At 35.0% G+C, this 17380-nt stretch overlaps 4 protein-coding genes across 4 annotated transcripts in view; all 4 read left to right on the top strand.

Annotated features, from left to right (window-relative positions):
* The first annotated feature begins 3207 nt into the window (after positions 1–3207).
* On the top strand, positions 3208–5591 carry LOC116015193 (heavy metal-associated isoprenylated plant protein 39). The gene is made up of 3 exons (XM_031255218.1): positions 3208–3377; positions 3752–3827; positions 4958–5591. Exons 1-3 carry the CDS (start codon positions 3372–3374, stop codon positions 5344–5346), a joined length of 471 nt encoding a protein of 156 aa, XP_031111078.1. The 5' UTR covers positions 3208–3371; the 3' UTR covers positions 5347–5591.
* A 2028-nt stretch (positions 5592–7619) lies between these two features.
* Positions 7620–10642, top strand: LOC116015523 (putative disease resistance protein RGA4). Its single transcript, XM_031255620.1, has 6 exons — positions 7620–8535; positions 9199–9489; positions 9639–9657; positions 9755–9793; positions 9873–9948; positions 10312–10642. Exons 1-6 carry the CDS (start codon positions 7625–7627, stop codon positions 10461–10463), a joined length of 1488 nt encoding a protein of 495 aa, XP_031111480.1. The 5' UTR covers positions 7620–7624; the 3' UTR covers positions 10464–10642.
* A 3007-nt stretch (positions 10643–13649) lies between these two features.
* Positions 13650–15625, top strand: LOC116017457 (WRKY transcription factor 22). The gene is made up of 3 exons (XM_031258044.1): positions 13650–14149; positions 14250–14360; positions 14804–15625. The coding sequence occupies exons 1-3, from the start codon at positions 13725–13727 to the stop codon at positions 15273–15275; spliced, it is 1008 nt and encodes a 335-aa protein (XP_031113904.1). The 5' UTR covers positions 13650–13724; the 3' UTR covers positions 15276–15625.
* Positions 15626–17052: 1427 nt separating this feature from the next.
* LOC116015400 (39S ribosomal protein L46, mitochondrial) overlaps positions 17053–17380 on the top strand; it is a 4479-nt gene continuing 4151 nt past the window's right edge. Inside the window, exon 1 of the mRNA XM_031255450.1 lies at positions 17053–17194. The gene's annotated coding sequence lies outside the window, so the exon portion shown is untranslated. The remainder of the gene's footprint in view (positions 17195–17380) is intronic.

Raw genomic sequence — 17380 nt, 5'->3', positions numbered from 1 at the left:
CCCGTCCCCAAATTAAAAAATTATATATATATATATNCCCCGCCCCGCCCCGTCCCGTCCCCAAATTAAAAAATTATATATATATATATATGTGTGTGTGTATGTGTATATATTAATTAATTAATTAAGTCCATTAGTGTATATTGTTTGTTTTACTGTATGTCTGTATACTGTGTGTGTATATATATATATTAATTAATTAAGTCCATTAGTTATATACTGTTTGTTTTTTTATATATAAGAAATTATACGATTTGTTTATATGAAATGTTAATTAATGAACTAAATGTAATTGTATCTGTTTTAAATGAATTGTTTCAAATGTATTTTTAGTTTTTACTGAATTTTTTTATGTAATCATGTTGATTGGGGATTTCAGATTCGGACTTTAAAATATTATGACATTTGAACTATTTGTATTTTATATTTTGGATTGAAAATTTAAAATTTGACAATCTGACTATAGGGTTGTCCGCGGACGGGGACGGAAAATTTTTTTAAATCTCCACCGAAGACCGGGGTGGGGACGGGGACGGGGACGGGGTCTGGGGAGCGGGGACGGGGACGGGGAGTATACTCCCCGCACCCGCCTCCGCCCCGTTGCCATTCCTATGAGGAACTATAATACATGTATAATGTTTACTTATTACACATTCATAATTATTAGTAATTATCATTTTTTCGTCAAGAAAAAAAAAACAAAAACAAAAACAAAAAACAAATACGGAGTAGATGATGATAAATGATGGATGGAGGGGAAAAGTATGAATTAAAGTCCACACAACCATTAAATTGCGTTTCGTTTTCAATTAAACAGAATCCATGCAAGTGTACTGGGAATTGACTAATCGAGGTGTGCCATTGGGCGGCTGAATGAACTTTAGATGTAGGGGGCCGGATGGCCCGGATCAAAGCAACACCAAATAATAAGATTAATAATAATAAATGTATTCAAAAAGAAAAAGAAGTAAAACTCTTTTATATATATCATACACACACAAACATGTATTTGTATTTATTTATTTATTAGATTTATCAGGTTATACTAAACTAATCATAAATCTAAAAAAATTCATGATCATGGGCGCCAAAGGAGGTAAGGCACCTACCATGTTGTTGGAGCAATACTTCAAATATGACATATTCTTGAGCCATTGAACTAAGTTTGGGATGATGCCTCAATATCTATGCATGACAAAACCAACTTGATTGTTCAGTCGAAGGACACCATGTCAACTTTGTTTATAACTTGTCATCATAGTGTTACTCACATCACTAATATAATTAAGGTTATCTTCTTTAATTGATCGAGTGTTAGGTGTCGAAAATATCATCTTCAAACCATTATATAGACTTGCAACTCAAGTATAAATGTGTTTATTATGATGTAACTCTAGTCAAGTTGGTAGGACACTTGGTTTAGTAACTACAGGGTTTTAGGTTATCGACTGCATATAGGAGTTGCATATTGCCCTTATCGATTTAAGGTGATTAGCTATGAGCAACTTAGATTGGTTCATAAGTCTCAAAAAATTCACAAATGTTTGTTTTTTGTATTCTAAACGATGTGTGGATATGGCGGCTCATGTCCTTGCTATGAATGTCATTTTTAGGTCAGGTTGTATATGGAATGGTTTTTCATTATGTTTTTTTTCCTTGTACGAAGCTCTAAGCAAGCTAATGAAATCGTTACTTTATGATTTAAAAAAAAAAAAACAGGTCATTTGTCGAGTACGATTACAAGGTACGTACCCTTCACATTGAGTTTGTCATCTATGGATAACATAAACTGGTCACTATGTCATTTGTTGACTAATGTCATAAGACGCTTTTCAATTGTAACCCACCTTGAGATAATAGCTTTGTAAAGTAAATCAAAGTATTAATGTATCCATCAAATGAATGTGACTCATTGAACGTTATCAATCTTGTTGAATCATTGAATAACATTTGGAATAGCTCAAAAGAGATGTGATTGAACACTTCCGTCTTCAACTTAAAATGAGAGTCCATAACATTCAGATAACACAAGTGCACTTACATTGAAACCACGTAAATTAAACAGTATGCGTTACAACGTCATGCATGGCCCCTTTGCACTTGATTCACCACAATACGCAATATGGTCGGTTAAATCCATCGATCTCAGCCTCGACAACAACCCACCCCAACCTAAATACTCCAGGATGTTCAAAACTCATTTAAGATCATAGTATTCTAACAAAAGATAGATGGATTAGATGGTACTAATGCAATTAAATTTTAAGAAGTTTCTTCATCTAGGATATTGGTAAGAATGAACACAAATACGACAATCATACAACATCTACTTGCCAATCTATCATAGGGATTTCAAATACGATAATCATGTAATATGTGTCACTGTGATTAAGGTGTTTAAAGGCATGATTAAACAAAAAAATTAAAATAACTTATATTATTTTTCTTTAAAATTAAAAGCACACTGAAATCTAAGTATAAGATACTAAGATAGTCCAAAAGCACACTGAAATCTAAGTATAAGATACTAAGATAGTCCTAATTAATGCATAGATCGGCATATAAGATACTAAGATAGTCCTAATTAATGCATAGATCGGCAAGGCATGATTAAACAAAAAAATTAAAATAACTTATATTATTTTTCTTTAAAATTAAAAGCACACTGAAATCTAAGTATAAGATACTAAGATAGTCCTAATTAATGCATAGATCGGCAAGGCATGATTAAACAAAAAAATTAAAATAACTTATATTATTTTTCTTTAAAATTAAAAGCACACTGAAATCTAAGTATAAGATACTAAGATAGTCCTAATTAATGCATAGATCGGCATCAATGGCCCCATGGTACTGTGGTAGGCATCACTACACAAGAATTTTAGAAGCCATGCAGTACTTTTTTTTTTTTCCTTCACCTTACTAAAACACAAAGAGTCAACAGTTTTTTCAAACTACTGAAGCACAAAGAGTCAACAGTTGACTCATTGACTCCACTGAGACTCGAGTATTAACTGAAACACCGGATGTCACCAGACCACAAGATCTTTGGTGCCATGCAGTACTTATTAGTTCAATTATTTAAGGGTTATTTTGAGAATTTTACTCAACGACAGGATGGGGTCGGGCGACTAACGTCAGACGGTGCGCGTGGTTTAATTTCTGGGGTGGCAAAGAAAGGCTACGTACTGCTTTTATTGGTGTTGCTTCATATTCTTCCCTATTGTGATTCAAAAGCTGGAGCCACCTTTGAAACCTGCTCTCTCCCTCCCACCCACCTCCTTCTCTCTCTCTTTCTCTTTCAAATATTTCTGTGTTTTCTCCTTGCTGATTCCATTTTCAAGTCTGCTAATTCCAACAGCCCACACATAATGAAGGTATATCCTATGATTCTGATTCCTTCCTGCTTCATGTGTATTTTTTTGTGTCTGTGTGTATTTATGTTATATTCTATGATTCTGATTCCTTCCTGGATTCCCTTTTCCCTATTCATTTCACCCTTTCAGAAATCATCTGACTTTCTTGCTTTACATTCAGTTTAGATTCTTTAGTTTGGTCAGCTGCTGAGCACCAAAATAGGTGGAAATTAAACCCCCAGATTCCTGGGATTTTTTTTGTTGTTGTTGTTTGTGTTGCTCTTACTATGTTCCTGCATTGTTCCTTAATTTCTGCAAATCTTTTGAGGAATTCTTGTTGGGTGTCGGTGATATCCCATCTAGAACCATGTTTAATTAACATTGCATTAATGCAGAAGTTTGTTCTGAGATTGGAGCTATCAGACTCCAACGACAAACGCAAGGCACTGAAGACCATAGCTGCTCTTCCAGGTACCCTATTCTACTTTGTTTCTGTGCTTTTTAACATCTTTTATTTTTTCTTCCAAAAAAAATTAAAAAAAAAAAAAACAAAATGTTAACTTCATCTTGAAATCTTCAAGACACCATGGTTTTGCAGAATTCTCTTTGAATATCATATTTTAATTTGATACAGAACCTCTCTGTATCTGTGCTGCTTGGTAGGTGATAAAGCAATGGTGCTTGATTCAGATTCATAATATTAAGGAAATAGTTGTGGTTTTTGTTTTTGTTTTTGTTTTTGTTTTTTTTTGTTTTTTGTTTTTTGTAAACAGGAAATAGTTGTGTTAGGGGTCAAGTTTAAACAGGAAATCTGGTTTTCATGGCAGTTGTTATCACTTTTTTCAGCTATTAATGGTGGATGTTTGCCCAGAAATGGTATAAGAAAAAGCAAGATTGTCTGGGTGACATGGTGCCACATCAGATGGGACCGTAGTGGTTGTAGCTTTATTAGGATGTTCTGTGCTGATTTGCAAAGTCTTAACATATTAATTCTGAGAAAATGAGAAGTTGTAACTAAACTTGTTTGGTAGAAACTGTGGGGATTCTGTCATTTTCTTGATTTCTTCCTCAAACACACTAGTCTCTAATGGTTGCCTACAGCTAATCAGGACAGATATAGTCTTCTTCTTATCTAGAGTTCATGGAGAATTTTAAGATCGGTGATTCACACCATGTCGATTTTTATTAGGTATAATTAAAAAGTGTTATCTAATATTGTGAGAATACTCAATACTCCATACAATCAGACTTTTTTCCCGAATCACACCAGGTCTAAATTGGTACTAATTGTATAGTACTGATTGACACCTTAAACTTTCCACCGAGATCATTTGCAAGAAATTTAAAAAAAAAAAATTATTTTTTCTTCTTCCTTATTCTACTTCTTTTTTTTTTTTTGGTTTGACTTGGTACACAAAATTTAAATATAAACCGTCCAAATTGTCACCTAAACGTTCATGGCATAACATTTATAGTAGACTAGTAGTGTAGACCTCTGTATGTTCATGGGATTTCTCGGGTCAATACCTTGCTAATCTTGAGCCAATTCAGGTCTAGTGTTTAACTGATAGTTGATAGTTGTTGTATCCACTAACTTGCAGGAATAGATGAAATTGCCATGGACATGAACAGTAAGCAAGTAACAGTGATTGGAAACGTTGATCCAGTGACTGTAGTGAGCAAACTGCGCAAGCATTGGACAACAGGCATCATCTCTGTAGGGCCAGCAAAAGAGCCAGAGAAGAAAGAGGAGCCAAAGAAGGAAGAGCCTAAGAAAGAGGAGGAGAAGAAAGAGGAACCACCTAAGGAGGAAGGAAAGAAAGAGGGGGAAGCAAAGAAAGAAGAAGGAAAGAAAGATGATGAGAAGAAGGAGCCAGTTGTAATAATGCCATACTACAGGCAATACTATTACCCCCCAGTGAACTCATACTACAATTATGCTCACCACCACAGCATTGAAGAGAATCCCAATGCATGTGTCATCTGTTAAATCCGGCCCGGAAATAAAAAAGGAAAAATGATAAGTGTACTCCTATATAGTAAAATTTCCCCGTAAAAAAAAAAACCTTTCTATAATCCCCTATCCTTGGTCTTAAGTTTTTTATAGTAGCCAAGAAACTGAATCACCATGTGTACAGCTGTTGATCATCATATTCTATTTGTCTATTCAGAATCAAGTACTGTATGTTGTGCAGAGAACCAAATAAACAAAATTTTTGAGATCAGCTTTAGTTATGGGTGCTCTCTTGTCTTCCCATACTGGGAAATCATAGTCAGCTTATAATGCATATTTCTTGATAGAGGGCTAAGATTTGTTGATTTTGTTGGTTGCTAAAATCATATTGTCTGGGCTGAGAATTGAATTCTTGATGGCAACTGGCAAGTCCTTTTTATGGCTGTAAGCAGCTTTAATTTCCATTATCACTCTCCCAGATTCTTATATTCCTCCACTTGGAATGATTAATGTAAGTACAAGGTAACAAGACAAATTGTTATCACAAAGGTTGTGTCCTATTTGTCTGATCGAACAAAAAGGTGATCGCAATGTTTCTTTTTTTGCCCACATGAAAATTCAGGCAATTTGAGTTGTTTTAAGGTTTGTTTAATGCAAGGGCATGTGATTATGGCATATATTCTTCACTATTTAGCTTTATATGCAACGGCATTATGGGTATCTGTACTGCACTTTTGCACTTCTCTTTTTAATCTATAGCATTCCTATTTCCTGCACGTGTAGTTCGAAAATGACCAAAGATTATTTGGCCCACGAATACATCTTGCAATACTTATAGCATGAACCAAGGTTCCCATTACAAAATAAATCGGAATGCGTGTTCATATTTAATAGGTGAAGCTCAGGGCACACTATATAATTTGTCTAAATTTCGTGTGACATGCAAAAACTAGTCTAGAAACACGTTAGACCTACAAGCCCTCAAAATGTTTGTATATTAGTACCCACAATAATGCGAGCATTGACTAGCTTGCACCTTACGATCGTAGTATTGACTAGTTAAGTTATATTTGTTGGAAATTGTATAAGTTGGAAATTGTATGTCAACAAGATTAGGCATGTCTTAATCTATACACGTTTAGTTTACTTATATGTTTGTGTATGTATGTATCTATCGTGTTTATCTCAATTCATATCAAGTTAAGTTTTTTGCGAATATTCATATCAAGTTAAGTTAGATTCACAATATATGCATAACACAATAGAGGCTAGGAGTAATTAACTTCAATATGGGAAGAGGCCCAATAGGAAGGGCCTAGGCCATTTCAACAATTACAATGATAGGTGCATTGGGACTCTTAAAATAGGAATGACAATGTAGCCTAGACTTACCTGGGTCGAGCTATAATGGACCTATATATAATTCGTGTTGGACTAGATTACTCATTTATATATAATTTGAGATGGATCGGGCTAATAGTAAAAACTATAGATTGAGTTAAATTGACATACATGACCCGCTATAGTGATGGGCTTACGTGATATCGACTATATATCAACTTTGAATCATCACTATCTATAAGCATGAATTATGTCGGAAAATCCCATATGCAATCATTATATGGTCAACCAGAGTCCACACCCTTGTTTTGGTTTTGTTTATGCATTTTTCTGTTTATTTACGTACTACATCCAGTTCACATATTATATAAATGCAGTTATATATTATATGCTTTCAAAATTAGATACATAATTTGGATTATGATTCTCAATGTGCATGGTGGACTTAATCCACAATATAATTTGCATCCAATGCGCATTAATTATTCAAGCAATCGTCATCTTCAAGCTTTGTAGTGCTTTGCTAGCTAAGTAATTAATCAAGATGAAAAAAATAAAGAATAAAGAAAGATGAAAAGCTAAGAAATAAGTATTCTTTACTTGCATTTTTTATCCAATGGAACTATGCAAGTGGAAGATTGGTAGATTCTTTGCCACTACTCGGGCGAGAGAGGGAGCATATGAACAATGCTACTGCATGCATTCGAACCCACGAGGAATTAGAATCCATTCTACTACGTATTCGACAATATATACATTACAACCGTGAAACGTGTTTGCAAGCATATAATAAAAACTAAAGAATCTGACAAGCATCCACTGTTCGTTGCTTCCATACGAGGAAATGAATGTTCCTACTATACGTTCCATGCACTTTCCTTGCTTACAGAGGCACATTCATTCCCTTTCCATTTTCATCCTATAAAGGAGCAGAGAAGAGATCGAAAACTCTATACTGAGAGAGAGAGCATAAATGGCAGCCCATCTTCTAGACTTCCTAAAGAAGAAGTACATCGACGGGTTTAAATCAGTGACAGGGGCGAAATTAGTAATTCGATGCCCAAATTTGCTCAACGATATTTCAACTGATCTTGAGCAGAAGTCATTCAAACCTGACAAAATCCATGAAGCCATCGATCTTCTGTACGAGCTCATCAACTCGTTAGAGGATTGCAGCACTTTCGAGGAGACCCCCGGCCCCACCGGCCGAAAAAATCGCCGATACTGGCGCGGCATCCGCCGAGACTGCGACGCAACCAAAAAAAAATTATGTAACGAACGTAACACCCAAGCAGAATTAGAGAAATTAAAAGACCGCCTCAAGGAATTACAGCTGGCGTCCACCGAAAAACCACCAGCGGAAACATCGGCGATTTCCGTGATCAAACGAGAAGGCTTTCCGTACTTCGACAAGTCCGAGGTTCTCTGCTTCGACGTCCCGCTATTGTTCTTCAAGGGTGTCGTCGAAAACCAGCATAACGTGGCGATGGCGTTCGTTGGGATCGGCGGGTCGGGCAAGAGCACTCTGGCCAGAATGATTTTTCTAGACGAAGGGGTTCAGAAAAAATTCGACAACGTTTTGTGGGTCGATTGCTCCGAGGTATCCGACTCCAAAAAGAAACTGTCGTGCATAACCGTCGAGAAGTTCCGGCACACTGCCTCCCCGTGCCGCTACACTCTCGAGGAGGCGCTGCGCTCGTTGCACGGCATCATCCGTGATCGGAGATGTTTGGTGGTGCTGGACGGCCTGTGGACATCCGACGGGACCAAAACCTTTGTGGACGTGGTGACGCAACAGTTACGTGGCACGATAATAATCACCACCCGGTTGCACGGCGTGGCGGAGGATCTTGTGGCCGAAAACAACATTTTTTGCTCAGACAAGTAAGCACAAACTAAACTAACCACCCAATATTGAATATTATAATAAGTCTTTTATATATAAAAAATGTTGCAGTGCTAGGCCCTAGCCGAGTGCTTAGTAACGCTTAGCGCTTAGATGGCTTAGTAATTCGGTCTCTATTTTTTTAACTCAGGGCTAACAATTGTTAGGCTATTATAATCCTTGTAAAAAAACACTTGACGGAGTTGGGCACTGACTCAGTCAAATTAGGCATCCGACTCGGTCGAGTTAGGTGTCCAACTCGACGCCTAGGGCACCTAGTCAGCCAGTCGACTAAAAGCATTCTAGAGCTTAAATTGCCTCGACCTAGGATGTCTAGACAGATTTTTAATACATTATATTGCTTATATATGAGACCAACCACATTAATGGAGGAGTTGACAAAATACTATGGAGTATAAGATTTCAAGTTTGACTCTTCAGTGAGTTGCCTATTAACCTTTTCAATTTGAGTTATAAGCAAATTAAACTAATTTATTAGGTAATTTTTATACAAAGCTAAGCCCACATTTAAATAGTGGTGGTAAACTTTCTTATAAATCAAAATATTGTTAGACATGAAATAACGAAATAACATGTAATATATATATACACACAAATAGTGAAAGCATAACAAAATCCTAAACCAATAATGCATAATGCAGCTTTTGGGCTTCGGTGAGTGAAAGGGCAAAGAAAGAAGAAGGCAGCGGGGAAGAAAAAGATGTTGCGGGGGCAAAAAGGGAAGAGAAGGAAAAGCAAATCCAAGATCATTGCTGGTTGGTATTTGAAGAAACACTGAAAAGGAAGAAGTTTGGAGACATAGGGGGAATAGAGTTGCATAAGGATATACGTATAACTGAGCTGGAAGAAGTGATTAAGAGGGGCAGTTTGGGAAATCCCCTGGCTGCCAAGACTTTGGCTGAGGTTATTTCTCAAAGACTCCACAAAACTGGGTATATTTCTTACATTATTAACCTTGTCTATAAAAGACAGAAATATCCTCGCCTTTTGTTTTCACATCCCAGCCCGATAGAAAACTTTACTAACATTTTTTTATTTTAATTTTGGTTTTTGTAATTAACAATTCTTGCAATCTTTGCAGCTATTGGGCAGAAGAGAAGGTCAGATTTCCAAGCATTCTTTATATGCTTTAGTCTTTGATGGTTTTGATCATATTTCGTAAAACCATTTTTTGTTTTATGTTGTTTTGGTCTGCAGGAAATAGTTCCAAATAATGAGCAAAAAGATGAAAACTGGGTGAGCCCATGAAATTACTACGGAGTATTATTTATACACTTTACTTGCAGTAAATTTTAACTTATATTTTTCCCTACAGGAATTTTTACTGAAGGTAGATGCTTATGATCATCTCTCTTTAAGTAAAGCTTGGTTCAGAGTTTTGAGCACGCCAGGTATAACCCCGACGGCCTGATCTGATCTCATTTTCCACTTTCTCTTGATTACTTATATGCATTTTATGATTATTTATTTATAAATAATGAAAAAGTGTCCATTCACGTTTTAAGTCGATCTAATGAATATTGTAATTGGATTCTTTAATGAAAATAATTCTAATAAGATCCCTAAGTCACTTAAATAGTGTAATTAGGTTATAATATGGCATTTTTAGTAGGTTATTATTTGATGTGATACTAACTAGATTGGAATGTGGTGTCATGGTGTTTATGTAAATATTTTTATTTTTATTTTTAAATGCAACGGTCATTTGCTAAGTGTGTAGTAAATCAATACTTTTATGTTTCTCTATTTTGTAGAAGTTGAGAAGGAGAAGAGTTATTATCGCAAGAATGAACTCATAGTAACATCGAAGTGTCACCCCCGAGACGTACTCCGTTCATTGAGAGACGTTTGCCATGCTGAGTTTATTTCAATAGTGCATACAAAGACTGAAAGACCTACTAACTAACATGCATCGAATGGTGTGTCATTATTACACATTAAAATTTTTAATTTTTTATTATTATATTTGACTTTATTAACTCATAATGTAAGTAATCAGTTTGCAAGCTAGTAACAATGAAAATAATATTTTTTTTCTAATTAATAGTCAGGCAACACTGAATATTATATGGTAATTTTAGTGCCTATTGCATTATCAATTGTACTTATTGCACATGATTTTTAATTTCACTTTTTTTTTTGTGTGGTGCAATTAAGTATAATATTGACAAAGAGTCATCAAATTTTAATAATTTTGTTTTCTTCATTCATCAACCACCCTTTTGCTCTTGTCCTTTAAACTGGATATGTAATATGGTCTGCCCAAATGTGCATTGTATATTTGTATGCATTTTGAATTCACTTAATTAAATTCCATTACGTCATCTGATTAAATTAAATACAAGGTCGGTTGACAAAATAAACAGAAATATATAGAAATACAAGAGATAATATAGAAATCTTAGATATAATATTTTTAGAACAAATAATTTTAAATTTAAAATGCATGTACTGAACATGAAGTTATACTTAAACCATAATTTGAGTTCAATTCATTTTATTTCGATTCATGAAAATAAAAGGATAAGGTTACAAATTTATAGTCAAGTCACGCTTTTCTTTGTCAAAATATGTCGAGAAAGAGAGTTTGAAAAAGCAATTCAACATCAACACGTGTTGTTAACCGATCTATATTATGCAAAAGCTTGCTTTTTATGATTATAGACCAATCAACAATTCTAATTTTACATAATTATTTCATAGATATCCGCGGCCACGGCGAATTTTGTACTTTCTCCTCTCTAAGTATCTTCTCAATAACTACTTTACATTCACAATTTTAAGATGACTTCTTAGTAGTCTCATCTATATTAATCATTATATTGAAATGAGTTTATCTCATCCACAAAACAATAAATCCATACTTCAATCTATATTGGTTTTTATAAAATGTAGCATGTGCAACATTCACTTACCAAAATATAGTTTTTATTTTTTACACTGATAATAATTTATAACCACACAAAAAAATTACATTAAAAATATTTATGCAATAAATTTGATTAAAATATTTTAAAAAAATCGAATTTAATATTTTTAAGAATCATACTTCGGAATACCTATTTCGAGCACTGCAAAACATGTTTATTTTTATTATTTTTATATGCTGTATATGCACCAATTCGAATCGAATAGCGCGATAGTCGTGGTCGTGCAACACGGAATCTTATTACATCTTCGAACCGAAATAAATGGATTGGATTGGAGCCAGCAAAGATATAATTGGCCCACGTCACATTTCTATTTCGATTTGTTTGTCTGTCGGTTAGTGCTTAGTGGCCCACCCGCCCCCGTAAAAAACTGGGCTTCACGACAAACGATGAGAGAGAAAAAGGAATAAACGCAGAGCGCGTGTGGGATGTTGGAAGGTAGCGAGTCACTCAATCCGCTTTGACTATGTCTTATGTCAACCCCGACGTCCCAAAACACATCAACCAAAACAATAGTATTTTTTGTTATCCCAATTTTACTTATATAAAATATGATCAATTCTATTTATATTTGTAAATTGGTATTACAGTTTCTTTCCGATTCCTTTTGTTAATGCTAGGTGGGTCATCTCATCCATTGTAATCAGTTAATAAAAATAATTGTTTTTTGTTATGTTAAGAGAATAAATTAATTAGAATGAAAATTAATATTATTAATTTGATTATATATGTGTATTTATGAGAATATATGGAACCTACGCAATGATTCATGATTGTTATATTATAGCAATAGCGCATTTCCTGATCTTTCAAATCATGCTCGAAGGATTGGTGACTTGTGGAGCATTAAACTAGTAGTTCCGTCAACCTTGATCAACTTAATAAAAATATGTAGCGTGACCGACCAATAAATAAGCATCGCTCACCCTTGCTCCATTACTCGGCCTAAATTTCGTCACGTGCTCTCACTGTCCATCACTTAAACGTCGGATAACCCTTCATGTAAAGAAAATCTTCTTGATGACTAATTGACTTGTTGAGAGCTATTATATTAACTAAACTGTAATACATCTTGATACACTAGTAAATTTATAATTAATAATGTCAACTTGTAGGTTGTCTTTATTTGGACTCCAATTATACATAAACTAAACCTAGTATATATATGTGTGTGATCATCGATTTTAATTTCTTTATCGATTCAAATGAACATAATTTTAATCATGAGAATTCGCATTTTAACTTTTTAAAAATGTGTTAAATTTTTTCTTAGACTATTTTTGAGTTGTACTTCTTCGTTTATTATTATTTTTTAAAATCACACATATAAACAAGTGTTTGGAATAATAATTTAATACTAACATGAAAACTATCTATCATGCCTGTTTGCCTACCCACTCCTCATTACCTCTCACTAGGAAAATACAATTATTTTTCCATTGGTATGCAAGTGCCTCTTTATATTTTCATGCCTAATTCCCCCCTCCACTTCTCCATTACAATCTCAATCAAATCATTTAGAGGATGAGAGGATCATATTGGTATGCCTATTTTAAAGATTTTTTCTTTTTAGTATAATCAAATTTAGTTTCGATTATAATTTGATATTTTATTTGATGCGTGTATGTTTAGATTATAATATTATACTCTTTTATTGCATAATTTTAACTTAATTTGTGGAAATAATTCATTAGTAAACGGTAACTCCTAACCTCATACGGGAACAATTCAAGCTGTTCCTACTTTGTCAACGTTTTTTAGTTGAAAAAGTTAATATTAAGTGTACACAATATAACATCCAGTGATGCAGAATTTTATAAGATGACAGAAACAAATTGGTAATCACTAGTTGAAGGTGTGGTGTGTACTAAGTAAATAATGTTATTGTTTAATAGCTAGCAAACTATACATGAGAGGTGATTTGCACTAGAAAATCTTATGTGAAGAGTCCGACCAAAAAATTGGTGGCCACAATGAAACTCATTATCTCAAGGTACACGACTGATTAATGGATTTTGATATCCTGAAATGAGGTTTTGAGATGTTTAATCATGTAGGTTACCAATATGATAATAATTCCTGTCTCTAATTTGGAATATGTGATTGTAATCACTCCATTTTAAGACTATTCCCCAAAATCCCTTTCTATTCTCCCACCTCCAAAAGTTGGCGCCTTCTCTCTGTATCTCTCCCCTCTCTCTCTCTCTCTCTCTCTATCAAAGTCAAGGACAGCAAAAATGGAGCCCGATTGGGATCTACATGCAGTGGTCAGAGGTTGCGCCGTCACCTCCACCACCCCCGCCGCCGCCACCACCACTTCTCCTTTCTGCAGCTTCAACCCAAGGCAACAAGACGAAAACCTGGACTTCTCTCATGAGCCGTTCGATTTCAGCTCATCAACGGACAATAGCAGTACCTGGTTTAACGAAGAGTTGCATGACCTTTACCTGCCTTTCCTCCACCGCCGGGAACCGCCGTCACTTCCGCCGCAAAGTCCGCCGCCGCCGTTCCCTGTTCTCCGAGGATTAGAAGGTTCAGTACTCCACAATCAACTTAACATCACGACCACAAGGATACAGGCAAACAGCCAATCTCTCTCTTCTAATGCTTCTTCAACTACTTCCAGTAATTCTCGTCCCCAGACTCCAGCGGGTAAAAGAAGGTAAAACTGAAGTTCATCAATTTCTGGGAAAAAAAAAAGAACTTTTTAGCAAAAACCATTGAAGAAATTAAAATGCAGTTTTTCTTGTTTTCTTTTACAGGAAGAACCAGATGAAGAGGCTGTGTCAAGTTCCGGCTGAAGATTTGGCTTCTGATATGTGGTCTTGGAGAAAATATGGGCAAAAACCTATTAAAGGCTCCCCATATCCAAGGTAAAAGCCAGTTCTTCATCTTCTTCTTTGAGTATATTTTATATGTGATAGTTTTGGTGTTGACCTGTTTAGTAAATGGCTTAGTAATTATTATCAATCAAAATTTTAGCTCTGTCATTTTCTGTGTTTTGAATAGTCAAAACGTTAATAAACTCCTTTAGTAACTCAGCTTTTTAGAGGAACATTTTATTCCAAAAAAACTTAAATTCGAAAACCTACTTTGTAACATAAGCTAAAGGAAACTTGAATTAGGAGGAACCTGATTTTGTAACGATATAAGTTTTAAAATCATCTGAATATCTCTATCCCTAATTATTGGAATTACTTGTTAGGGCTGTAAAATTTGCACTTTTGCAAGATAATATTAGTGTTTTTGTCTATCATTTTTCTTCTGAATACTAAATCGTGCGTGGGTCGGTCATAATTTTCTTGTTTTTTTGCAGAGGCTATTACAGATGTAGCACGTCAAAGGGATGTTTGGCGAGGAAACAAGTGGAGAGGAATAGATCCGATCCGAATATGTTCATTGTCACCTACACGGCGGAGCACAACCACCCTATGCCTACGCACCGGAACTCCCTCGCCGGAAGCACGCGCCGGAAGGGGGCGAGCCATCAAACAACCACGTCGGGGAGTGAAACGAACAGGCCCAGCACTAGCTCGCCGCCGCCGGAGAAGCAAGAAAGCAGCCGTGATGAGAAGGGTGGTGTTTTTGACGATGAATTTCGAGTGTCGAACATGGAAATAATGGACGGAAATGCCCCGGAAGATGACGACGATTTCTTTGAGGGGATGGCGGAGCTGGGCGAGTCACTGAAATCGGACGACGCCGGAGATTCCTTCTCCGATAACTTTCAGGACGCCATGCAGTTCCAATGTTGGCTTCCGACCACCGCCGGCGGCGGCGGCGGTTGACTTCTTGAAAGTGGGAATCATAAAAAATTGGAAGTCAAACATTGATGCTGTTCTTCTCTGTCACGCCTCTTTCATTTCATCGCTGTGGCTTTTCATTTTGGGCCGTCAAAGATAGAAAGAAAGATCAGAGAACATAGAATCTGAAAGTGACAATATTCGATCTTAGAATCCACCCTTTGATAACGTTGTAGTACAAAGTTGTCTCTGCCTCTCTGCTAAGGGTATATAGTAAAGTAATATAAAATCAGTCTCGAATTATTTAAATGCAAATGTTCTGTTACATGAAATGTAACTATCTAAATGATCTTTTGGCAATTAACTTATACTATAAACTTTAATTTTAAAAGCATTTAGATAAGGGATGATAGTTAAATAAGTCTTTTCTTATAAATGAAAGAGTAACCTTGATATTTGATAATGCAAGTATTTTGGTGATTTTTGCAAGCCAAATACGAAAGAAAATGGAGAGAGAATAAAAATCATTAAAAAAAACAAAAAAAAACCACCCATCTATTAATAAATCCCATTCAAGTTTTTGCATATGAACAAACTATCTAAAGAACCATATTGGGGATGCTCTAAGAATGAATAGATCATAACAAGAGGTCTAATTGGCTAAATATAATGAGTTGTGTGCCAATGTAAATATAAACTAAAAAAAAATCATTTTAAAAGTCTTACCTAGGATAATGATAATAATTATTATGAAAGTTACGCATCATCATAATATTAAAATTGATTGGTGGGGATATATGGAGTGTATATTGCATATATTCTAATCCGATCAAGATTTCCTCTAACCCTTCCTCGATCTAGGAGGTCATAAAGCCCGTCATCAAAAAGTCTACTCATATATCATTTCACTTTACGTTACATCAGTACTAAGACATTTCACAAGTAACTTGACAAATTACTACCAAAGTGCCACGTTAATATTGTCAATAATATATCGACTTGTGTTTCCTTCATCAGTATTATAAAAGCCGAGCTTTAACGCATTGAGAATAACTTTAAAACCATTTTACCTTAGTATACTTCCTACCTTACCCATACCATTCCAAACTTACTTGTAATCATAAAGTGTACTAATGACCATTCTTAATAATACTTAATCACATCCCATTTTGTGTGAATACTACTCTTTATATCATCACGTTGTGTATAACCTCTAGACAATTAACATTATCATTAACAAAAGAATGCTAACAGAAGGATAATTAATGAGTGCATGACACACTTTGTAAATTAATCAATATTCTATAAGATTATACTTCAAACATTATTGTTGTATAAACTTACTAGAGTTTATTTTTTTTTGATTAATTAAGTGTTTGGTTAAAGATGTTCAGCAAGTAATGTCTTTATGTAACACCTTACATGTTGTGATGTGATAGCAACTTTATATATAATGCATTTAATCGCATAATACATATTTCATTAGATCTAGGTTTTTGGATTTGGCCTATTGAACAAGTTTATTACTCTTTTTCTTTATTTCTTTCTATCAATGACCAATTTACTATAACTAATAACTATATATAATACACTTATTGATTATTTTTAAATTGATTTCACCATAAATTAATTAAATGAGTCCATGTCATTATTTATAACATTATGTTTAAAATTTTGTGTGTAATTAATTACTCTATTTCTGAGTTGTTTTAATCTATCCTTTATGGTTTGGTTTTCAAAAAAAAAAATAAAAAAATTAATACTACGTAATAACAAATAACAATATTGTAATGGGCTATAGTGAAAAACGTTGAAGCTGAAAATGAAAAAGGGAAGTGGGATCAGTCCGGCATCCCAAATCCCTAGCTCTAATCCCCTGACTAAACCCCTCCCGGTTTGGCAATTTCTCCCGGCGGCTTTCCGTCACTACCACCGTCACGGCCGCCTTTACTCCGTCAATCTAGGTATCTGCCATGCTTCTCTTCTCCAATTTTGGTCTTCACTTGCTATTCTGTACTCAACAGGGTTAACAAAAAATCCACGATATGTCATGCAGATACATAAATTACTTTTCAAATCTGGTAAAGTTTTGCTGGTTTTGATTACATTTGTTCGCCCCCCCCCCCCCCCCCCCCCCCCCCCCCCCCCAC

The sequence above is a fragment of the Ipomoea triloba genome, chromosome 4 (assembly GCF_003576645.1).
Source record: "Ipomoea triloba cultivar NCNSP0323 chromosome 4, ASM357664v1".
Lineage (NCBI taxonomy): Eukaryota > Viridiplantae > Streptophyta > Magnoliopsida > Solanales > Convolvulaceae > Ipomoea > Ipomoea triloba.
This window is presented reverse-complemented; position numbering and strand designations above follow the sequence as displayed.